Raw genomic sequence first — 26055 nt, 5'->3', positions numbered from 1 at the left:
AAAGAACTAAAAATTGCAAATACAAAACTCAGAAGAATTAAGATTTAGTTTTGCATAGAAGTAGTACAGAAATATCAGATTTCACATCTAGTACTGTTGAAGTTCTGGGATCAATCCTGTATCTACTCAGTTCATGCACCTCAAATAGCTAGGTTTCACCTGAAAAAACAACGTAGGACTCTGGAGAAGAAAAAAAAAAATACAATTACCTTTCATAGAACCATTAAAACCTTTAATCCAGCAAAACTTTCCAAACTGCTTTTACCTTGACTAGATGCTAAGCTCTATCAATTTCATCCCACAAGATTTTTAAGTAGTGAATGATTTTATGAGACTCACAAACAACAATAACACCTCCCCTTATCTGTTTATAGCCGCCACAGCTCAAGAGATAACCACTGTACTGATCTGTGGGTATGGGCTTCAGAGCGCGAGATTTTAGTTCTTACAGTTTGTTGAAGTTTTTAGAATTTCTCTCTGAGTGTAAGTATTGGGTTATTTCATGCAAGGCTAAAAAAGTTCATCGACTGAGGCACAACCATAAAAATGCACTAGAAGTCATTTTCTCTCCTCAAGTACTAATGCTTCAGTAGTATAAATTAATATGAAGAGGTTTTATTGGCCAACTTTAAAGATTAAATATGTCTAGACAGGAGATCAATATTTCATATAAAGTTTTGCTTTTTCATTGTTCTTTAATGTTCACCCACAGCTTTAAGACTGTTACCACAAACTTTTAATGCTCAGAAAAGAAATTCAAACAGACTTTAAAACTAATATGTAGTCAGTTTCCATCTTTGGTTTTGCTGAATTTTACGGCTCACATTACTCCAATATGTCTGTTCTTCAACTATCAAAAGAAAGCTGCAGAAAGGTATGTAATCTGCACAAAAACATTAAATTAGTAGCACAGCTCTTCGATTCAAGGTTCCCAAACACAAATTTAATCCATTAGATAACACTGCCTCAGGTTTGTGTAAGGAAAATAAATGCAGAACCAAAACACACTGCAGGCAAATGTTTCAGGCAGGGTCTGATCCACAGCTTTCTGAAGTCAAAAGAAGTCAGTCTTTAGACCCTGTTTAAACATCTTTTAATGTGTATATCCTCAGTCAAACTGAATATTGAGTTACTCTCAGAAGCAAAGTTCTGAAGGATGAATATGGAGGTAGCCAGCCTTCCCACTGCAACCAGAAGGAAAGTCTGCTTGCTTCTTAAACTTACCTCTTTAATAGTGCTGTTCCTCCCTCGCCATGAAAACCACCACCTTCCACCTTTTTTGGGCATCTTGTCCCTCATTATAGATTCCACAGTGGCCTGTGATAAATGGATGGTAACATAAAAAAAAACCAAAACAAAGGACAACCTGATATATGTAAATGAAAGAAAGTGCCAAACACACAATTTTAACTGATAATAAATAGAATAAAAGTAAACATACTGTCTGTGGACCATAAATTCTACTAAAGCAAAATCTAATGGTATCCAGAGCTGCTCTGAAGTAACTTAAGCATGAATACTTATGGTATTTTTAAAAGGAAAATGAAAAAGAGATCAAATCAAAGAAGAAAAAAAAGCATAAATAGATATTAGTATAATGTCTAGAATGGAGAACCTACTGTTTTTAAGTTGAAGTTATTTAGTACAAATTATACTTAAAAAAAAAGAAAAATATCTCTTCCTGAAGGAGCTCTCATGCAAAAGAGTAACAAACCCACATGCAAGATGATAGTTATTCTCATTTAAAAATAACTACAAAGTTCATATTTAATCACCAGTTTGGAAAAAAACAAAGAAGTTACTAGCTTTTATGAGTTTAGTATGATGCTATGAATTTGACTGACAATGTTAGAACCGTTTTTTTTAAACCCTGGCTACTTTTCCTTGGTTGTATATACTAGACCTCAGTAGGGAAAAGTTTCTTTCAATACCCATAATGACTGGAGCCTTGTTTCTTTGGAAACAAGGAGAGCTGAATTCTTTCACTCAGAGAGCAAGCAAAAGACCAAAGGGGAAAATATTACAGTAAAGGTGGCCACAGTGCTTGGTACACGCTAGAATAGCTTGGCCACTGGCTTTCTGAGATTATAGCCTCCACTGTAAGCAAAGTCACCACTGTAAGCAAAGTCACCAAAATAAAACTGTGACTTTGATCAGTGATTTTAAAAAAAATAATAAGTGATTCCAAGAACTTTCAGCAGTTAAGAAAGAGGGTTGACTTCAGCTAATGTATGGGACAATGCATCTCTTTTCTCAGTTTTCCATAGGTTCTCTTCACTATACTATCTAAAGTATATGAGCAAAGAAAGAAATGACAGAGGAGCAAATAAGTTGAGAACTTTTTAAACAAAATAAGAAAAACAAGGAGCAGATGGAGGTACTGAGAACAGAATGCCACTGTTGAGAAAAATGGCTACAATTTAAGGAGGTTCTCAAACACATGGACAACTTCACGCAGATGTCCTATTGACTTTGAATTCACATGCTTACAATTAGATATGCGTTTAAGTGTATTTTGCAGAACATGAGTGATTTTTTTGCAAAAACTCCAGTTTTCAATCACTTCATAAAGCCTGTTTTGATAAAGTATCTTTGTCTTTCAATTCCTTAGTTCCATTATTACAGCAAATCAAAACTCTAATTAACAAGTCATTAAGAAAACCACTAGGATGACTGGTAGCATAAATGAGTAATTTTAGTTTCAGAGGTACAGTTCAGCCAAGTACACCTTCCCAATCATACAGACTGTTCCAACTATATATACTGGCTTCTCCACTAAATTAAAATTGCACTGTCTAGAAAGTTATCAGCATTCAGAATATAAGTTAAGCATTAAAAAAAATGAACACACTGAATTTCACACTCATAGAAAACTTTTCTTAACTGATAACCTATATGAATAATGGCATAACCATAATGCTGTTGAAGGAACTGCCATTTCCCTTAACAGAAAAATATTTCACACCAATTCTTTCCATTTACCCATCCTAGGCAAAACCCAAAACATCTGGCTCAGGCATCCAAGTGTTTAATTAAAAATGCAGTTACCTTCTATTATCTTTATTGCCACTGAAGACCCAACAGGCACCTATCAAGGTCTGAATCACTCTGTGGAAGTGCCCAACAAACACAGAGTAGGATAACTATACACCTTCTGTAGGCATTTGAGTTCCATGGGATGAATCCCACGTTTGATGATTACTAGAATATTTGCAGTAAAGCACAAAACATCTGGCTCTGTGACATCCTTGAAATTCAAGCCAGGTTTATGAGATGTTTGGGACTTTTAGGATCAATTCACTTTATATTGCTACAGTGCAGCTACACATGACTGCATACATAGGTAATGTGGCACTAAGAAAGAACACAGTAGTAGACAGTATTCTGGGCTTTGAAGAAATTTTTATTCCATGTTCATGGCAATAGAGATAGCATTTGAATTCACATAGATTAAACCCAAAGACACGTGAAGTGCTGCAAATGGCAGAAGGAAAGTTTAGGTTCCAAAATTTATTAAATCTATGGCTAACCAGGACACAAAATAGTGCCAATGGTGATACTACTTTTTTATATACATTTGCAGTAGTGTGTATTTCTGTCCTGAACGTCTATGTAGCACCAGGTCACATGGAATTGGACCAAGTTCATCAACGCATTTAATATAAGCCAACATATCTAGTTGTCACATAGTCGTAGCTATCTGCCACGGCCTACCTGGGTTGGGTATGAACAACCAACCAAGAAACAGAAAACTAGCAGGCTACAGGCCTTCCTTATCTAGTAGTTAAAGCTTATTCGCTGAGGTTAAAATTCCTGCCCTCTATTTTTATTTGATAATATATGCTGTACACAGATAAAATGGAAAGCAGTCACCAAGTATTCAGCTACAGCAAACACTAACATGGGTCAATATAATTTATGTTTACAATCCATATTAATGAAGGAAAACAGGAAGTTTTCCTTCTTCAAAATATTTGTAATGATCTTAGCCTAGCAAATAAACTCTATTGACAGACCAAATTTAGTCCTGCTTATTTAGCCCTTAGCATAAGCTAGATGAATGGTTATGTGTGGATAGATATTACTGATGTGCAGATTCTCTTGTACAACAACCCTCCTCCCTGCCTTAACAAACGGCAGAACGTCACAACTCCTCCTCTGACCAACCTTCATGTTCAATCTCACCTTTGGCAAAGGTTTCTGGAATGCCTGCATTGCCAGCAGAAGAGGACCAGCTGTCGTCCAGTTGTAGTACCTGGGCACGCAAGAGAGACGATTACTGCATTTTGTAATCCCAAGGTTCCAATTCACAATCTACCTAGTATTTATCATCTGGCAGGTTAAAGCCGTGAAGCCTCTTTAGCACAGGTCAAACTCTGGCCTGCACCACTAATAGCAGACCCACCTTATGCCACAGTATGTTCACAGGTATTTACGGCATATACTTTTCAAGGTATGCAAGACAAGCTAGGTCCTTAAGTAGAAAGGGTACTTGTCATATATTCCTCATGTCCTTACTATAACCTCATTATCACAGCATGAGCTACATTTTTTACAAGCTGTTTTCACTGTTTTTCCATCAAGGAACCACATAAAAGTTAGAGGCCGTAGTCTGTAGGATGTCAAGTTTTTGCTATTATGTGCTGAACATGGGTCAACTCTTATTACAGACAGTAGGACAAATACAGTATTATCATCCATCTGTCTAGGGAAGCTGAAGCTCACATGACATCCAGAGAATGACAGTAAGATCCTCACTAAGTACTCCTCTCTTCCCAACGTATCAGTAGGCAGGTAAACATTACCATCAAATTCAGAGACCTACGGCAGGGAAGCAATAAGTGACTCACCTCAGACCACAGAGAGGGTCAGGTATGAGACCATAACATACGCGATACAAACTATCACGTAAGGATGCACCAGGCATGTCAGATTTGTATGAGCAATGTCTATGACTAAGGGTAGCCTAACCTCTAAGTGCAGCACAATGCCATGATCTCTCCTCCACTTTGTAACGTTGTATGCCAGGTGCAAGGAGCTCTCAAGTTAAACCATCCTCCAAAAAGCTGCATCTGACATAGACCATTGCGCTGCACTGCTGCCAGCAATACAAACATATGAAATAATGTCTTAGCCTTGCAGAAATAGAAGTCCCATACTCAGTGGGTGAAGTTTGACAAGTCTTGAAAGGCAATGCCTCCATAGAGGCATATTAGCAAAATATTCAGTATATACAGACAACCTGCAGGGTACAGAGTGCTCACAAGCAGACTGCCATATCCCTGTAAATATTAATTATTCAAACTGGCTCAGGGCAAGCCTTAGCAAGTTCACATCCTATTTCATTTTTAGTCTGCCAATTGAGTGTGAACACTATTAGCATTTAATACTAGCTTCTTGAAATTCAAATTGTGTCAGTTAGCTGTAACAGGTCATCTGAAACTGCTCTTTACTCTCAATTTAAAGGAGGAAAGGTAACTAGAAGAGCCTGAATTCACTAGAGAGTTGACTCTTTCTGGATGAATCTAAGCTATGAACATTCAAAACCTGTTTTTCAGCTACGGTGAAACTGATCTAAAACACTGAAGTGCCACAGAAGTGTTTTCGTTACCACAGTAAAATATTTTTTTCCTGAAATATACTTACTTATTTCCAATCTTAACCACAAGGTTAGGGTCGTCGATGATAGCAGGATTGTCCACAAACTGCTGATATGTTACTGCATGTTCTAAGAATTCTTCTGTGGGGGGAAAAATTACATACGTAAAGCGTGCATTTATAGATGCCTGGGATAGGCCAACCTAAACCTCTTAGCATCTCTCAGACACGTAGGTTTCACATTCAGCGTCAGCCCTTCATTACTAGGGTGCTGAGGTTAGCAGTAATATGGAAGCAAGATGTTCAGAGACTCTTAACCTCACAAGATGCTGAGGGTTTCTTTGTTAGCCGCTGGGTGTCTTTCCTGTTCAAAATACAAGCTAAGTGAAAGCTCAGGGATGGAAAAGTGAGGGAGGAAAATCAGGCTACCAAGCAAGGCAAGGAAGTACTTTGTCATGCCTTTCACTGATCTTCTGTCCAAGTTAGGAACAGGAACTGATGGGCTCAACCTATGTGTAAACCCATAGCCAGAAACTTAATTATCACTTGTAAGGCCTTCAGCAAAATGAAAATGTTTATAAATAAACACCCTTTCCACTGCCTGTGACTCCTTTCACAAAATCTATGTAATTCACAAGTGATCCAGATAACAAATACAACTCCAATAAATCACAGTATATTTGAAATGTTTTAATAACTAGCTTCTGAACAGCATTCAGTGTAGCATCAGGCTCATATGATTTTCAAAAGTGCAGAAATTGCAAGTCTTAACACATTTATCTTCACATTATGCAGCTGGAAGTTTAAGGCACAGAACATTATAAATGATTTATCTAAAAGTCACACAAGAAATTGGAGGTAGACCAGGAACTCAGGTTCAAGTTTCCAACTCCCCCTCCTAGTGTCCCCATTTACAGACCACCTTTTTCATTCCTGACACCAACAGCTGTGAATTTCGTAGCTATACACTGTACCAAGCGGCAAAAGTACCATTAACACTATTGTGATACAAAACGTAGTACTATCAGGAAATAAAAAAACAGTAAGATACTTTCAAAAAGTTTAGTATATAGTGGATTATTAAGATGTGTTAAAAATCGTAAGTCCTATATAAGTCTACTATTTTAAGTATGAAAAATTCTAGGAAACTTATTATTACAGGGAGAGTATTTATCTCTTCAACACATTCTTGAGTACAGCCACAGGAGGGCACTGCTTCCTCAGTCTAGGATGCTAAAACTTGGCTAACAGAACATGCCTGTAACTTACAAAGTCATTCTGTACCTTTGGTTATTTCTTTGTTATCAGTAAGGCCTCCGCAGAGAGAAATGGCAATGGAGGGCAAATCTCGAATTCCATCTGAGGTGCTTTCAACTCCACTGTCAACACCTGAGCTCCCGACAGACTGCGGAGACTGGCTGGCAGACCGCGGCCCCGTGTCGTTCGTGTTCTTGCTTTGGACATTATCCCCACTGGAAAAGAAAAGTCAGGAATTCAGTCTTCATGTATTCATTCCCAAATTCGCTCCCTTCAACAAGCACCGTTTACATCTGACACCCACTTAGGAAAAAAGAAAGGAAAAAAAAAAAATTTGCTCAGTTTTGCCGTAAAATTTAAACAAAGTAGTATAGGCCTCATGTACGCTCAAATATTAGAATCCTTCTACTTACTCACCTAAACTAGGCATGTATAATTATAGCTTCACTTATTTACAAGAAATAGGAAAATTAAGACAATAAACTGTACAATCTTAGTAGACAAAATAATGCTACTAGCAGAGTTTATACCAGTAGAACTATTCCCACACAGGAACAAGAATAAACATATTAGTTTATTGTTTAATTGATATTAATTATATAAACTGATAGCTAAACCCAAAACAAAGGATGTGTATGTTTGTGTATTTGTATGTCATGTATATATAAATAAAATACTCTACATATAAACTACTAGGATTAACATTTTAAGAAACAATAAATCATTATACCCACTTAAAATCTGCGTATAGATGAGATCATTATTACAAAGTGCAGGCTCATCAAACTCTGCTTTCCATTCCAGATTTATATGAATGCATTTGAGAAAGGAATTTTCAATCCAACTTTTTTCTCCACATTACTAATCTTTCTCAGTTTTATTGAAATGCTAATATTACAACAGCTGAGTTTAAGCAAGCAAGAAAGAAAAATAAAATATGCAAGCTACTTTAGTTGTTGCTCAATGACTTTAGTCAAATGACTAGAGTATGATGTGGAAAGAGGACTATAAATGTTATAAGGGGCTCTAATAAAGATCGGAATAAATTGGAAATTGTATGTTCAGGGTGCAATGTTTTCACAAATAAATCTGTCATGCATCTTCCAAAAATTATTTTCTAACATTCATATTTATAGGTGATCACCCACAGTAGAACAACATTAGAGTAATAATTTTGTGCTAATACTGTTAACAGTAAGATATGTTCTTCATGGTAATAAGCAAGGACATGGGGATAAATATATCCCACAGCCAACTGCTCTCCCAGGGCATGTGAGTAACACTCACAAACATGAGTGTACATTACATAACAACCCACAATCAATATATGCTGCTTAATTGACCAAAACAGAAAATCAGTTTCAAGCACACTTCTCAGGCCCAAATGCAGAGCCTTCCAAAAGCTCTAATATTCCTCTCTACAGAGTTTTATTTTCCTTCTGCCTTCACCGCTGCTTGGACTCTGAAAAAGAGGTCTTATCTGGTTGGCAATGAAGACTTTGATCTAAATCTGGAAGGTGACAAGAGCTCTTGAAATAGTAAAAATATAAGCAAAGGACTTATACTTCTTGGGGAAATAAAGTGCAGCAACTTCTGGATCCATGTCAGTGAGGTCATCTAAATAGACACCATCAGCACCAAGATGCCGGCTTCGTTTGTCTGTAAGGGACGGCACAAATAACCCTATTAATGAGCATTTTCAGAGTAACAAGCCAGAACTGTTATTACTGTTTAACTATTCATTTTAAGATTGAGAAACCAGACAAGTTATAACAGTTTGTGAACTGTATTTGTATAAAATGGTACTGCCAAAAATTTCAAAACAAGTTGCTCATATACATTGTTCAGACTTTGAATACACAAAATGGGACAGCAGAGGACTAGTTTTGAGATATGCTGAAGCCTCTCCATCCCAGACAAAACCACTGGGAACTACAAGTCAGTGGTCACTGTAGGAAAGCAGCAAAAGGAAAACTTTCTGAATATTTGCATAGGCCTATTATCACAGTGAGGCAATCAGAGCATTTAATCTCTGTGAACTAATCTTCAATCCCCCATTGCAAAGGGGAAATCAAAAGGGAAATAACACAACAGACTACACTATAGTCACTAACACACTATAACTGTCTTGTTATGGAGACAACTCACTGTTTAGCACATACAACTGATGTGTTGTGTGTGCACATGCACCATCACAGGGGACAAGACAACCCTCCTAGGTCTTTCACTAGTACCAACACACAGAGTCATCGCTGTCCTTTTGTTGCTGGTACATCTAGACAAGCAACCACTGTAAGGCCAAAATCTAATTTGGAACTCATTCTAAAACCCACGACTTCTCACTACCCCAATTTCCAACATCAAACATCATCAGAAAAAAAGTTATGTAAAGACTAAATAGTAAGCAGAGTAACAGTCATTTTTGTCTTCAAAGACAGTGGAACGCATGGGGAAGTGGCTAAGAAACTTGTATGTTTACTGATTAAAAAGCAGTAGCACAAACTAGGCTTATATAGGGCTTACACAATTATAGAATAATCAGAGCTCTAAAACATAACATTTGTAAGCAAATACGTTTCATGTGAAGATTGTAACACTTATTGTAAAATACCATGGATATAGAGCCCAGAAATTAAGAAGCAGAAAAGCAGACAGAGTTGTATTTCACAAATTCAGGACAGGACATGTACCACACAGAACTGAAATTGCTCATGTGAAACAAAAGCACCTTATTTTATGGCAAATCTGTTGTTTGTGCAAAAGACATACTACAACTTTGTACTACAGCAGAGACGTTCCACAATTACCAGCAATACATAACTCAGAAAGTAGTCAGAGCAGGTGAACCAGCAGATCTACAGTGTACTTGTACCAAAAAGTGAACTCTCTGAATCTGTCAAATATGGATGAATTCGGAGCAAGTTTTGCAGTCTCGCTCATATGCACAGAGTTGCCAAAAATCCCAGACCAAGGAGAATCTTCTATCTTACTACATGGCTCCTGTGAACAGCCTGCTGCACAGCTCAGGTTTTGAAGTTTCTTTCCAAAGCTTATTCCTTTACAGATCTGAACGTGCCTTCAGGGCACAGATTAATTTATACGGCAATGAGATGCTTTATCATCATGAAATTTAAAGACAAAATCATACATATAAAAGTGCAGAATCAACAGCTTTACCTTTCTTTCTGCAAGGGGAATCTGTCTTGCCAGCCGGTTGGGCTGAGCAAGTTGCAGCTTGTTTTATTTCTTCATTGGCAGGCAATGGTGGTACAGCTGCTCCCGGAGACTCTACCTCTGGCTTATTTGTCTCAGCTGGTAAGGGCTCACTTTCATCAGCAGTTGCTGCATCTGCTTGTCCAAGGGCAGGTAGAGGAGACACAGTGTTAAACTCCTCTATAGGAGAACTCTGGATGACCCGAAAGTGAGTGCTTTCAGAAGGATTTACATCCACCACACCGGGTTCCTTTGCTTTGAGCAGAGAACTGGCCTGTGAGGAAAAATAAACAGATTGCTATAAAGAAAAGCTCTTAAAAAATGCAACAGCCAGAGTTTAACCTGTTCTGTTCACTCCTGTGAGACCAGATTCTCAAGGTAACCAACTACAGCAGAAAGCCACCACTAACTGAGGTGGAGACTACAGTGTACAAAAGACCTCTCTGCTGTGTGTTCACTTGTGCAAAATTCGTCTGCATCTTGAGCCCAGGAAAGATTTGTTCTGCAATGTGCTCTACAGTCTTCATTTCCCACTCACTTGCCTGGGAGCACATCACAGCTCCCACCCTGCCCTCCTCCCTTCCTGCACAAATCCTAGCTTTGCTTCAGAAGATAACCCTGACAAACGTGACAAGGGAGCACAAACTGGGTCCTTACACATCAGGATGCTCTCAGGGACCAGGACAGGAGTACACTGTCATTCATCTATACCCCAGATTTAGATTTTAAATCACCTCATAGGAACAATTCTAGATCTTCTCTGAGTGTGGGACAGGAGGTGTTCTTACAGAGGGGAGCTGAACTCCTACAGCAGCAGCTGTATAGCTGCTATAACCTTCACGTCATAGCAAACAAACTCTTACACGAAGATCAACAGCATCCAAAGCATAACTCCCAGTTCAGGTATGGCCAGATCAACTCTGAATAGCTTGGCTAGGGACATAGACAGGGACTGCAGAGGGAAAAGCCTCCAGGAATAAGATTTGCAATACACACCAGGCTGTGTAACTGGGATAAAAATGAAACACGTAAATCTACTAACAGGAAAGCCTAAATTCTAGACTGGAAATGCCAATTTGAAACTCCTGCCTGCACCTGTGCACTTAAATCCGTTCTCTATGTACAGAAAATAGCTCCCAATTTTCTTGTAATATACATGAGGAGGAGAATAATGCAGAGGTGATGGGACAGCTCATCTTTGGCCTACTAAAGAAGAGGCCAGAGCTCTTCTGAAGGAATTAAGAATTCTGGATTCCCATCCCTGCTTTTGTCACTAGCTACCAACAGTGAATGAAAGATAAATTATAAATAGTGCCATTATAATTCTGGTGCCACCACCAGAACACAGAAGTCTTCTTTCTGAGGAGGATACCTACTTCCCTGGCCTGCAAAGCAGGAATTTTGTTTCTTTATACTGTTCCTGACCCCATTACTCCTGCAATCCTTTCTGAAGAGAAGCCAACCTTCAGCAGAAGGGGCCAAACCCTGCACCATTCCTGGCCCCATAGTTGCAGTATGCCACTGGAACCTGACCTTTATTTCTCACAGCCTGAGGCAGGCGTAAGCCCTAAGTCTCCCCTTTCCTGTATGAATGCTCTGCCTCCATAGCTATCATAAGGAGCCGGCCAGTACCTGACTGACCTGCAGTGCACGCCGCTGCACATGGCTACTATGCAGCATGGGAGACAATGCTGCTGGCACACTACAGATCCTGCCATCTAACTGGGCCAAATGGCTTCAGGCAGGAGACAGGCACCGAGCCAGTCGGCTCAGCCAAGAGAACAGCACGTCTGGGCATGCAGAGATACAGAACTGCAGGTGTTTCTGGATGCTTATGTAGTCAAGAAACCAATTTTAATTTTTGTGAATCACACTGCTAACACCAAGCACCTAGTTTCCACCTAAGACCATTTATGAATTTCAATGATTTACCAAAGGACATTGGGTTTGATTTTATATGTTATTTAAGCTTCTAACTACAAGACTCGGTCTCAGGTACCTCCTCATTTTCTACTGTATATCATCAGTGTTGAGAACATCCATGGCACAAAGTACTTTCCTGTATCTCCTAAGAAGCAAGATGCAATTCTCTTAAATAAAATTGCAATGTTTTATGTAAAAACAGGATCCATTCCCTCTTCAGCAGTCTGCAATAGAATAAGCACATGTGCCCCATTAAAGCACACTAGATGCTAGCAGGAATTAAACAAATTACGTTTGATACCTTTGCAGCCTGGGGTAGCTCTCCCCATGCCCAGTGCATGTGGGGATTATTCTTCAGTCCACTTCTGTCCACAGGTTTACTGACTAATTCTGAGTCACTTTGAGGAGTAGGAGGGCGTGAACCTGATGGGCTGAAGAAAAACAAACAAAAAATACTACAAAACCAGAAGTAACCACAATGCACTAAGCACTTTCCAAACTGATATTCACCAACATAAAGCATTGAAGATCTAAATAATCATTAGCCAACTGAAAGCGTGAAAGCATGGAAAAACAGTTTAAACAGTTCAGGATCCTCTTAGACAGGCATTCAGAGGTCTCATTCACTTTTTAGTAAGTGCTGTCACAGAAGTAGGATTTGAGAAGCTGAAAGAGATGGAACAAGAGCACTGGACCTGAACATTCCAGGAGGATTTTTGTTTTTCTGTGTGGAAAAAAGAATGGGGATGGTACCAGCAGCAGTAGATGAATAGATGTTAGTATTGTTACAATGGATGTGAAGTGCAAAAATTACTCACTCGCATCAACAAGGCACTTTATCCTAAGTAATAAATTAGTGTAAGGAATCCAGTTGATTACTTCCTTCTACTAACTTGTTCAGTTCTACTCTTGGATGCATGTTTACAGGGAAACCAGCAGGAGAGGTATACAAAGAATTTGAGCCCTTCCAGTTCAAAAATATTTAACTGTTTGTTTTGCTGACTACTCAATATAAAATATTTAATAACTAATTAGTAAATTATCAGTTTTTAGCATATTTTTAATGTGGCGAAGTCAATAATGTGATGTCAAGTCAGCCATTAATAAATAATGATTCGCTGACTTCAAGGACAAAAGGAAAAATTCTGATTATCTACTCGGCCTTTCTGCATAACGCAACTCATAGAATTTCACCCAGAACCCCCTGAACAAACCTCATTATTTTTTGTCTGAGCCATGGCATGTCTTTGGTATACTCGTGCAATTCTGATTTAAAAACTACAAGCAACAAAAGAATCCACAACATCCCTAAATCAAAGGTCCAAACTGAGTTATCTTCACTCTCAAAAACAAAAGGCTTCCTACATTTAGTATAAATTCTTCATGTTTGATTTATTCTTTACCTTCTTCTGGATAAACTGAATACCCAAACCAGTTTTGCTCTTTCAACGTAAGGCAGTTTTGTAGAGCTAGCTGGTAGGGAATTCATTGGTCACAGGAAAATAATTACTTCACACTAACACAAAGCAGCTTTTAAAAATCTGTGAATTTCACATCTGAAAAAATAGCAACCTAATTATCTACATTATTTCTTGTTTTCATCTATGTTGCAGTAAGATATACTTTGAATATGGACAAACGCTATGACTTTTTGGCTACAGATAATTACATTATCTAACTAAACTATAAAATTTATAAGCAATACCACTGTGGAAGATCTTTTTTGGTCCTAAGAATTTCAAATTTTTATTAGTCCTTAGGGTATAACCTACCATTTGACAGATGAAGGAATCAATATAACGTGATTTAAAAAGTACTTTCAAGCTCTAAGGATTCAAGAAATGCCTGGTGGGTTTTTCAGCAACTTCTACATCTCCCACTAACAAGTTTGTAGGATTTGCAGTATTTTCCATGCATCTAGGGCCCATTGAAACCTTGGCAATCAGGAGCCTGGGCACTTCAGAAAATCTCAGCAGGCAATAATGTTTCTACTGCTGCTTTAAGCCCAAAACATCTAGATTTAAGGAAGTGTTGTCACTTCATGAGATAATCTATGCACTACACACATTTTAAACTTCAAAATACCTACTGTTTACTTAGAAAAATCTCCAGTCTGGGCTTTGGGGTATGTTCAGCCCAGGTTCACTTACCCAGCCAGACAACCTGAGAGAATACAGGCATTGCTTCAGTTTGGGGTAGAACCTCTGCATTTTGCAGTGAAAACACTGATCGGAGTCGGGGGGAAACCTTGCCTTTTCCATAATTTTCCCTGAAAATACAGTTCCCTTGTACACACTACTGAGTGGGGAAGAAGCCCAGGCTGTTACTCAGCAAGAACCATGATATATATTCCCAGACACACACATGCAAGTGCCAGAAATATGGCATTTGCATATATGTGTATGTTAAAACAGGCAGAGTTCCGCTCTGAGAAGGCTCTTGCTGTGAAAGGCTGCCTGATGATCCATGCACACATCTGGGTTATTGCTTCAGAGTAGACATAGCTACAAGTATAACCATGGTAAGTTAGGAACAGGGTGAGCATCTAACTCCCAAAATATTACCCACTCTCCCAAAACAAAGTACACAAAATACACACTATCTACCAAACTTTCAACACAAGCACAATGGAGACATCTTAATTCTCATTCTATAAATACTACTCTTCTATACAATAAAATATAAGGATTTAGTAGTAACAAAATGTTAGATCTTCAGAACTCTTTTGAGTTGATTTCTCCTTGTAGATTAGTGTACAAATGCTAATACAACCTCATGGTAGACCAGAATTATCATAGCAATGTCATCTTAATTTAAAAGGCCCAAGACCAAATCAGACTGCAAACATGCATCCACAAGGCAAACATGGGGTAAATTATTTTGTTTGTATAAAAGGATACTAAAGCATTCTCGTTCCTTATATCATCTGGAACATAAGCTGCAATTTCCTATGCCACCCACAAACATTAATACAGGGTTGGTGGCCTCCCGATGAGAGCTGGTTTTCCGTTACAGAGAAATACCTTTATTTTTTTCTTCATATGCCACTCAATAGCTACTCTCTCCAACTAATATCCTTCTGGAACAGCAACAATAACCTCTGTAGTTTATGGATGCAGATGGCAATTATGCCTACTACAGTCTTGTTTGTATACTTCCTGTTTGTATAGTTCTGCTTCCATATGCAATGCCAGATGTCATCTCCTTTACCCACACTGGGACTATTTTGGGCTGCTATTCACTTCATACTATTGCCACCAAAGTAAAATGAGACTGAAGACTAATAAAGGTCACAATGACATTCCTTTAATTTTTTTTTTTAGCTCAGTTAGGTCAAATTAAATCCTGAATTAATGTTTCGCTTGCACTAGGGGTCAATAAGGCTGAATACCAAGACCGTGTAGGATTTGTAACCCAGTGACAGTATCCTGCAAATGCATCCACGGATCAGACTCAAAATGGGTTCTTTATTCCTTATACCACCAAGATGACTGTCTTGGGCTGAACTATGCCTTGCAATTCCCCTGTCCTTAAGTTAGGACTGAAGGGGAAATTCTCTTGCCTTACATAGATCGCTGACATATTGCAGATCAAACTAGAGCCACCCATCCTGTCAACACTACACAAGAAAGAAGGGAAACTTCAGTTCAGTCATTTATATCAGCATATCTGATTCACATCCCATGAATGCTGAACATTTGTGTCACAGTCCTATCTATTCCTTAACAGGTATGATTGCACTTAATGTAATCCAATGTCAAAGAATAAGGAACTTGGCCTGTAGTTGGCAGTTCTGCAAGAGCAAACCACACTGATCTTTGCAGTGTTTCCCACTGAAAGCAAAGAGAGCCCTGAGAAAGCAGCAGTGCGACCCAAGAAAAAGTCCTATCTTGACTGAGGCCAAATAAACCAGGAAAAGATAGTCAGAAGAAAAGAGGCCTACCTCATGCACATGTCACAATAGCTCAGAGCCTCTGAACCGCCTTTGAGGTGGCCATAATAGAGTTTCTTATTTCACATAGAGGAAAACGGTTGCAGACAGAGAGGGCCCTACTCAGACAAGTTACTACAGCACTTTAGCTGTATATCTAGACTGCAGGACAGGTGAACTCCAGAGCAAAGTTCATGGAGTCACCCAGAGCACATCACTGCTCCATCCCAACCTATGCGCCTGCCCTTCCTTCCCATGAAAAACACTGAGAACAGCCTTGAATGTCTCAGGATCTCACCTTGTCTTGGTGCTGCAACATGGTAAGGTTAAAGAGGGCAGACCTAGAAGCTGGGAAAACCTCAAGATTATCAGTTTTGATACAGCCTTAGGCACCTAGTATGGCACCTATGTTGAGATAAGCAATGAGCAATTTAGCCTGATTTACTACTCAAAGCTTCCCCAGCATTAATGGAGAATTGTAGAGGTCATATTCGGACACCTACTTTAAATTTTTTAACTGAGTTGCTGTGACTTCTCTCCACTGACTTAATGGAGAGAAAGGGCCTGGCTGCAGAATCTTGAGACATCTCGAATTTAAGATACCATAAAAAGTGTCTGTATCCACTTTTAGCTCTGTAGAAAAGAGTCCACAGTCAGAGGAATCCTACACTACAGCAAAGGCTTAAGTCTGGATCTCCTAAATCTTAGACAAGATGCCTTATCTGTTGTGTCATCTTTACTCTATAAGATGCTCCCCCACTGCAGTCCAACATAAAGAGAAAGTCTTCCCCTCCCTCAAACCAGGGAACAAAGGAAGAGAAGTTCTCTTTCGGTACTGGGCTCCTCCCATTACAAGTTTTGCATTCCTTATGGCTCACTTAATCTCTGAGGCCTTTGTTTTGCTTTTACTTTTGCAACCTACACACAAACAACTCAGGAAAACCATGGGATAAAAATGTCACTAAAATATACACTGACTGTAAAAACCACATGGAATTGTCGATCTTCAGAGGAATGTAAGTCTTCACTAGCGAAGTTCTTCCTTTTTCTTGTCATCTTAATCAACTTCAGTTTTAACCCAGGTTTTCATTGGCCTGATTTTATATTAGCCATCTTCATTCAATGGATGATTCATCAAGGTAACTTACCTCCAGTCAATGCCCACAAAGAAGCAAGCAGAGGAAGTGGTTTTCAATGTCACTTTCTTTCAAAGTGTCTGGGTTAGCAATAAGTGCAGTTCTAAGTTCAATGACGTTCACATACCATTAACGTGTTAAAAGTGTATTAATGTGTTAAAAGGATTAAAGAGCAGCCCAGAAAAGAGGGAGGACAACTGTTCTACCTGTCTGGAGGAGAAAAGTGAGAAGATTGTTGAGGACAAGAGTTAGATAGGCCTCCGTCTGCTGGAACAGTGAGAAGAGAGGATTGCCCTGTGCAATCTATAGGCTTACTGGACAGCATAGCATGTTGGTAGAAAGAAAAACAGGGTGTTATTATTCACAAGTGCTGATTAACATAAGCTCTTTGTGCATTAGCTACATGAATGCTGAATTTATATCTAGAGTTTTCAAAATCCAGAATACTGCAATCAAGAAACAAACAGAACATACAGTTCAAAAAGCCATCGAAGGGGCAGGGTATTGACACATGCTATCATCAGACTGGTGAAGCTAATCGCATTAAGCTTTACAGTCAGTGAAGAAAGTTTCTTCCAGAATGCAATTAAAAACATTTAAATTAAACCCTTGCTCTGAAATAATCTCCTTGCTCTCCCTTCCTCTGCCCCTCAACTACAGAGGCAGCATATTGAGATTAGACTTCTTAGGATAAGGTCTTGTGAATATTGTTCCACTCCAATAGTCTGCATGGAGGACGTGGGGCACGTGCACGGGGGCACACACACACAGAGACTTCATTGGGATTATAATGCAATGCACATTAAGCGAAAAATTGTCCCTTTTTGACGGTGTTCCACAGACACAAGAAAGGAGGTCCAAACTGATCTGTTTTGACATCAAAGATACATACACACACACAAATACACACACAAGAAAAAGTAAGCAAATTACTGTATGTATTCTTTTCACACAATAAATATTTCACGTCTATCTAACTGGACAATTCAATAGATTAGCTTTGAAAGGGACACAAGAAGTTCATATTCTTATTAATTAAAAAAAATCTTATTTTTATACATCAACTCTAATCTTGCAAGTTCTTAAAAGGATTACACCCAAAGTACTAAAGACTTATATACCTGCATTCACTGAAGTCCTTACAAGGTGTGTGCATCAGGCAAAGATTCAGATTTCACAAAACATTCATCCTTTCTACGGTATTTATATGCAAACAGTGACATGAACAGATATAAAATTCTTCAGAATTTGTGGAGCTGCATTTGTATGCATGCATTTGTTGAATCAAGGACAAAGCTACCCTGAAGTTTTTGTACACTATCTGATTTCAAATATAGAAAGCATTCATCTAGTAGTTGACAGTGACCATGTTTGATACGAAAATTTTTAGTAAGACTTCATATAGCACTAGCATATAAGACATTAATGGAAAGAGGAAGATTATTTAGAACTATACTATCAGAAAAATTACCTTTGAAGAGGTGACCATTCTCCATCTGAATGAGGGTAAGATGCAGACTGAGAAAATGTAGAAACTGCAGGAGCCTTTATGTCAGATACGTCATCAACAAACACATCTGGAACAGGGATCCTAGGTATAGGGAAAGACATGACATTTAGAAACCATACTTGATTACTGAACTGTCATATCCTTCAGATAACAAAAAACCCCTACTGCAGAGAAGAATTAGTATAACCTGAACTAAAAGGAGATAGAGAAACGTTACCTGATTCACACCTTCTAGTTCACAGCATGATGGAGGATTGTTCTTATGTTTTCAACACCATTTTCATTATTTTTGTTCCTAACATTCCCAATAGCTTTCTAGCCTAAAGCTTTTTCTTAAAGAAACATGTCGATCAGCCATGTGTACTGACTTAGATAGAAATTACTGTTAGAAGGTATGGAACGGAACATTAACCCAGCAGTAGGTTTCCATTACATATCTCAATTCCACCGTGATACCTTGAATTGTCCAATGGTTCTTTTTCTTCCTCTGAGCTAATCTCTATAGGAAACATGTCTTCATCTTCTGATGTGTCTCCATTGTCTTCTCTTTTTAAGCTGTCTATTTTATGGGTAGACTTCCTCCTCTTTTTCCTCCTTTTTTTCACAGAGCTACAGACTGGAGATGTTTCAGGAGAAGGCTGGGATCCATGGGCTTGAGGTGGTACTTGTGAGGATGCACTGGTGTCCAGGTTTCTTATCCTGTCTATGGAGTTCCTCTTCAGCTGAGCTTCCATTAAAGCAGCTCCCTCAGACAGAATGGGAGATGTGGAGAGATGATAAGGAATTACCTCCTGAGAAAGAAAAATTCAAACCATGCAACACATTAGTTCCTCCATCAGTCATAAATCTGGTTCTAAAATCTATGCACAATTGCCAAAATCTAAGTAATTTATTCCTCAGAAAAGTAACAAAGATTAGGTATCTGGATGCTCAGTATGATCCTACAGCATATGGAAATTGTTCCATAGCTGCATCTCCTTAGACAAGCCAGGAACAATACTCTTAATAAAGAGGATCCTCTGAGCATCTAATATTGGCCAGGTTATGGCACGAGTCTCTATCCACCTGATGCTAGATACAGAGCAGAAACAAAATCCTAGTTTACAGCCTAAACATTTTGTGAAATCCAATTCTCCTTCACAACTTAGATGACAGATAGTAGTCAGATAAGTCAGCGGTTTATAATTACATCACACAAACATCCTCTTATTCAATCATATATATATATACACATCTCTAGACACTCATGGAAGTATTTCTAGCAATTTTCAGTCACCAAATAACTGTTACCACACAGAAGATTTAAATATAAAGATCAGAAGATTTAAACATAAAGATATAGAGATGAATACTGCACATGCACACAGCTCTCACCTGACACTAGTAATATCGTACTCAATATAAGAATTTGAAAATTCATCCCACTCTGGACAGTGACAAAAATTATTGGGGATATCTGAAGAGAAATGCCTGTAAAAAGCTTTTCTTATGTTACATTACGTGTGGACTATTCAAAATTAGTGTGACCATAACTTATATATTATTAAATATAATTCCACATGAATAATAGTTGCAAGATCACGTCTTTGGTGAGTACCAGAATTACTGCGTGCACAGATGTTTACAGGGCATGTGCACTTTTACTGGCAGTTTGCTAAATGCATGTGTTCAAAGTAAAGATTTCTGCAAAAAATAGGTCCATGGATATATCAACCTCCATTGTACACATCTTCGGAGCATGTGAACTCCGTACAATGTTATTTCTCTTCACGCACTGGCATGCACATAAACTATGATTTATTTTTCAGTTACGCAATTACCTTCTTTAGATTTTTCCAAATCTCAGCAATTCAAAAAACGAAGTAACTGTATAGTATTGAATTTCCATAGCAGAAAATTGTCCAGAAACTTTCAAAACTATAAAATGGGTAAAGGTACATTTTTCAATTAAATTCCTGAACTCAAAACTGACTCTGAAGGGCAGGCATTGAATTTTTAACAAATTAAAATTAGTTTTGACTCTTACCTGATCATTATCCATCTCCTGCACAAAAAAGGCCTCTCCATTGTCTCCTAGTTTCATGTGCAAATCTACAGCCTCTCCATTAATTTCTATGTCAACCTGGAAGACAATAAATATACTCTTATATGAAAAGAAAGTTATTTTAGGTACACAGATCCTGTTCAGCTATCCTACTGCTGTCACTGGGCAAATGCTTCTCAGGGAAGTGTAGGAAACCTTATAACAAACATAAAATAGTGAACTTCTCTGTTTCTCTCCTCACCCCTTCACAAGGCCATCAATTGTCAAAATGTTTTTCTAACTCGTTCAGCTCATTGTTGTCTTGCTCTTCTACTGAGGAAGGTTTATAGCCATTATATAAAGTCCTGAATCTTTTTAAATGTAATTCTGAATGCTTCACTCACCACACAAATCTTTTTGCTCTTTTAATTCACAGCCTAATTTTGAATCGTGCAAGAAGTACTTCCACATGCAAATTCTTAATATGCTGTCTTTCAAATTCATTAAACAGACTTCTCTTTACACTATGAGAAGCACAAATAAGAAAAATTATTTTACGTTCTTGACACAATTAATGTGTCTATTTCTTCCGCACATTCATCTCATTGCTATACAGCCCCAACTATTTCCATTTCTTCTCAGGAGCATCTCTCTCTTTGCCTATAACCGTTCTTGCCACCAACTCCATTTTCACTGGGGTTTTTTTGGAGACTTGGACAAGCCTACATTTATGTTATATTTCAGGACACAGTATACTATTGGCACGGTAACATTTTCAACTTTTACCCATCCTAAATATTGGAATTCCTTTGTGATTTATGTAAGAATTGAGCAATGTCCATGATGACGTTAGGATCTTTCTGCTGAACAATTATAGCTACATTAGAACCTAGACTGTACGTAGTTACAAATTATTTCCTGAAATAATCTGTTGTGCATTACTCACTGGCAAATTCGCATCTGGTATCACATTGTCAGGTCATTCAGCCTGGTTACATTTATCTCAAGGTCCTCACTGCTTTTTCTAGCTTCAATTAACCTCAACATTCTGTTATCTGAAAATATTACTTCATTATTACCTCCCTTTCTGTAACTATCATTGAACATGTTAAACAAAGGGGTCTTAATACACAGTCACTAATGAAATCTAGTATAGGCTCAAATTAGCACATTCAAAATTTTGCTTTATTGAAAATAAATGTTACAAATGTCACGGCTTGTTTTTTTTTATTCTAGTCGATGTCTTACAAATTATGCTGTGAAATGCAAGAATCAGTAACAACCATTTTAATTGAACCTTGCCTCAATTTGGGCACTTTATAAAGAGTGTCTAAAGAAAACCTTGACTAGCATACCACGGAACATTCAGTAACTTTCATGCCATTAGAGTTAACCCACAAACAGAACATATCAAAACTGCCTATTTTCTTACCACTTTCTCCCTAGAACGCAGAACTCCCATTTTCCCAAAGCGTACGTGGAAAGGGGAACACTGAAGATTTCCATCTGGCTGACGTACAACAATTATATCTATACATCCCGACAATGTGGCTGGGTTTAGTCCCTTATAGAGCTCCTTCACAGTTACAAACACTTGCCCTGCTAACTGTCCCACGTAATTCATGGTTTGGACCTGAAAGGCAAAAGATAGAACAAATAAGATTTTGATCCCTGCTTTGTATTTAGAGACATTTGAGAGATGGAGATTCCAGCAGTGGGGTATTCTCCTGTTTCACAAATTAACAACTTCACAGAGAATCAGGATTTCCCACCTAATTTATTTACAGCTGACGTGTTTGTAGAGAGCTATTAAAAGACAAAAGCAAAAGAGATCTTGTAAGTCAGAGAATTGTAACAGCTTCCAAAATTTCATAAAACCAGTTGCATTCAAAACCACTGTCAGACTTTTAGACTCTGCAGCTCATAAATGTCTCCAATTATCTCTGAAGAGAAAAGCATTACTTCCAAAATAACATCTCCTCCTATCATTTATTGTGCCCTCAACACCAAATATACTTTTCTCATGTATTTCTACAGGCTTTTAAGGGCAGGGCAACTGAATGGTTTTACGCAGATCTAATTTTCCACTCCACTGAAGTCAAAGACTATTTTCCCACTTTACAGAGATCTATCGCATTAAAAGATTATTATAATGCATACACACAATAGGTACGTATTAAGGTTTGAGAAGCAACCTTCAATCCAGAGTGTCTCAACTTTAGAGTGCTAATGCAACTTTACCATTCTTGTTTTAAAACAGCCTTTTAGTATCAGCAGGTTTATTAAAAATTAGCCGTGTGTTGATGGTTGAAGTGATTGGCTTTATTTCCCCTGCTCCTGGATTTATTTAGTATTTAGCATTTAGTTTCCTGCTGCTACTCTGTTAATGCACATCCTGTTTATGATCCGTTAATACACTTAGTGCCCTAGATGGGACAGCATGCATATTTAGACATACTTAAAAGTTCAAAAAGTCTTTTAAGGGCTCTCAAAATATGGATGAATTTAAGCAGATACCTTCCTGAACAGTACAGATTTTAAGGACTTCCAATGTCTATTGTTTTTCCAACACCTCTTGCAGATTCTAAGATACTGATTTCAGCAAAGTCCTTGTGCACTCAGTATAAAGCACATGCCCCACATACAAGTTCTTTGCTAGGCTGTACTATATCACCTGGACATCAATAAGAGACATTTGCAGGGTAGGCAATGCTAAAACTCCCATTGATGGTGATATAAGAACAGAACTGAGCTCAGAGTCTGACAGACAGTCACTGCACTGAGCTGCGCCGCATGTGTTAACCAGCATCATCTGCTACAACAGAGACTCTTTCAGCCGTGTTCTTTCATAAACAACAAAAAGATGTAAGTGCGAAATGCTGTAAAAATAGCTTCAATTTTTAACTGTGATTTACTCTTAGAAACAAAAAACTATTAAAAGAATACAGTGAAAGCATTACAGTAAAAAAATGGAAAGTTAGGAAATGCTATACTTAAGGCTGGTCTCTTCACGCATAGCTGTTCTAATTAATTAATGATCACTTGTGGGTTTTTTCCAAAAGTCCCTCCACATAGGACGGACTGAAGCTTTACTTTCTTCTCTGTTTCTATTGCAATACATGGGTATCAGGACACAAACTATGGTCTGAAGGAAGAATTATTTATGTTCTTTTGGGCTTTACGATAGTAATCACTACATTTCCCCTGAAAAGCAATGATGGTGTCCCCATCTGACAACTGGGGAGCTGAATCACAAAATGATTAAGATTAAAACTAGGCACCAACTTTGGAAACCAAACAGACCTTTTTGAAGTATTTGGTATACAAGATGTTAACTAATGAAAGAACAATCCCTAAATACTGTTTGGAGAAGCATTGCTGCACAGCCCTCAGTTCAGGCATCTAGAAAGTGCCACCTACAGAAAAGTCAACACATGAAAACTTCATGGCAGAAAGTGCAATTACATTCAGTTCTCCAGCACTCAACCGGTATTAGCACTTCTAGGCTCCTACTATACATCAGAAACACGCCTTCCTGAATGCAAATCTAGTGGTAAGCTGTTTCATAGGGAACTGCACTTGGAACTCATGCCGCAGCCTATGCTGTGTCACAGAACAACAGGTTGGAACGGACCTCTAGAGGTCGCCTGGTCCAAAAGTCTGCCCCAAGGAGGGCCAACTTGGACCAGGTTGCCCACGACCTTGGTCCCATTGAGTTCTCAATGTCTTCAAGGATGGAGATTTCTCAGCCTCCCTGCACTCCTGCTCCGATGTTTGCCTGTCCTCACAGCGAAGATTTTCTTCCCAATATCTAATCTGAATTTCCCTTGTTGCAACTTGCGCCCATCGCCTCTTGTCCTATCGCTGTGCACCTCTAAGATTCTGGCTCTGTTTCCTCTATACCCCCAACAGGTAACTGAATACCCTGAAGACTGAACAAAACTAGCTCTCCCAGCCTCTCCTTTTAAGTCATAAGCTCTTAGCCCCCTAATTATCTTGGTGGCCATCATCTGAACTCTTTAAAAAGCTGGCACCACACAGGCACAGACCTAAGTTCAGAAGTGAGCCTCCAGGGTGACAGATGTAAGCAAACTTTTAAAATTATCCCTTTGCTTTGGAAAAATACTTCAGCTTCTACTGGGGATTTTTCTAACCTAAAGCACAATAAAAAGCACATTTCTTATTGAGCTAAGATTAAATTTAAAGATGGCTACAATTAGACTCAAAATTATATGTTGTAGTTCACCCTAGCTAATGCTTGGTCTGCTGAAGCAACAAAATTTCTAGGTGCAAAACAGCCACAACTTCCATGGTGGCGAAGGAGTCGCTGGGACAGTACATACACCCCACTGTTCGGGAGAGTTATGGGAAAACAATCCAAATATGAGGACTCACACATCCTCTTAATAAGTTACACCAGCAGGTCTCCTAAACTCCTGGATTGAGAATTTTGCAACTATTCTTGTTCACAAAAAATCTTAGCTGCACTGCCTGCCCTGTCTTAGGACACAGAGATTATTTTTATACTCGTGAATTAAAAAAGTTAGACACCATCCTCAAGCTCTGAGGCCAACTGGCACAGCACAGCTTGCTTCCATACAGTGAATTTTTTATCCCTTAAAAAGAAAGTGCCACATTCAAACTGTCAGCTGGTGATGGACTCTTTTCAAGCTGGGCTGAACCTGGCCTGTGCAACAAAATCACTGCGGAATTAAAAGACAGACTGGGAGACTAATCACATAAACCCCACTTCCTCAGGAAACCAGACAAAAATGGTTTTATATTTCAAACATTGGGAACAAAAGATCCTGTAGTTAAAATGGGGGAGAGTTCAGAAATTGGACTCTGATGGATGTAGGCCCTTTATCCTAACTTTTATACACGCCAACCAAAGCTCAGATTGTTTGGTCTGAGGTTTGTAAGTTTATACTCCGAATCTAAAGTCAGTCCAAAGTCAGTACTCCAGGAAACCAACATTCCTCAAATCCCAGAGAAACTGCATGTGGTTTTGGAGCAACATTTTACTCTGGCCACTCCAAGAAGTCTTTCACTTACTAACCAGGCAGCAGCAACTTCAGCAATAAACATGAGTTTACGTCATGGGTTAAACCCCCAGTGTCTGCCTGTTAATTATACTGAATTTAGTAGAACTCCTGTTCTCATGCAATGCTAGTGGACATAGCATAGAATATTTTTTGCTGCTGGGAAAATTCAGAATCCTTTTGATCTAAGCTTGCAGCAAGTGAGAACAGTCTGTACTGCTTCTGTCAGGATTTTCAAACGGCTTGAGTTTTGTTCTTTGCCAGGAAACACTCCAGAGGTCTACATTATGCATCTATTATGAAATTAAAAGTATTTTCTAGTATAATTTTTAATGTCAATTTAACCAGCATCACCTGCCAGGAGGGTCAGAAAATTTCCAACTCTTTTGATTGTTAAAGACAGTAGTCATTTTTCAGAATCG

General features: G+C 38.5%; 1 protein-coding gene across 3 annotated transcripts in view; it reads right to left on the bottom strand.

The window, feature by feature from the left end:
- The window catches only part of LPIN1 (lipin 1), a 39845-nt gene extending 17621 nt beyond the window's left edge, over nt 1-22224 (bottom strand). The window contains exons 1-12 of one of the 3 annotated variants that reach the window (XM_050894033.1): nt 22024-22224; nt 20595-20690; nt 19025-19359; nt 18530-18649; nt 17265-17372; nt 12293-12422; nt 10033-10342; nt 8421-8514; nt 6883-7070; nt 5647-5740; nt 4186-4255; nt 1225-1317 (exon numbers count right to left, since the gene is read on the bottom strand). In XM_050894033.1, coding sequence (XP_050749990.1) covers nt 1225-1317; nt 4186-4255; nt 5647-5740; nt 6883-7070; nt 8421-8514; nt 10033-10342; nt 12293-12422; nt 17265-17372; nt 18530-18649; nt 19025-19359; nt 20595-20690; nt 22024-22215 — 1830 coding nt within the window. In that variant the 5' untranslated portion in view covers nt 22216-22224. Of the gene's footprint in view, nt 1-1224; nt 1318-1441; nt 1520-4185; nt 4256-5646; nt 5741-6882; nt 7071-8420; nt 8515-10032; nt 10343-12292; nt 12423-17264; nt 17373-18529; nt 18650-19024; nt 19360-20594; nt 20691-22023 lie in introns of all 3 variants that reach the window. The other 2 variants (XM_050894034.1, XM_050894035.1) reach the window with 2 other exon arrangements.
- Nucleotides 22225-26055: the final 3831 nt, after the last annotated feature.

The sequence above is a fragment of the Gymnogyps californianus genome, chromosome 3, assembly GCF_018139145.2.
Source record: "Gymnogyps californianus isolate 813 chromosome 3, ASM1813914v2, whole genome shotgun sequence".
NCBI lineage: Eukaryota > Metazoa > Chordata > Aves > Accipitriformes > Cathartidae > Gymnogyps > Gymnogyps californianus.
This window is presented reverse-complemented; position numbering and strand designations above follow the sequence as displayed.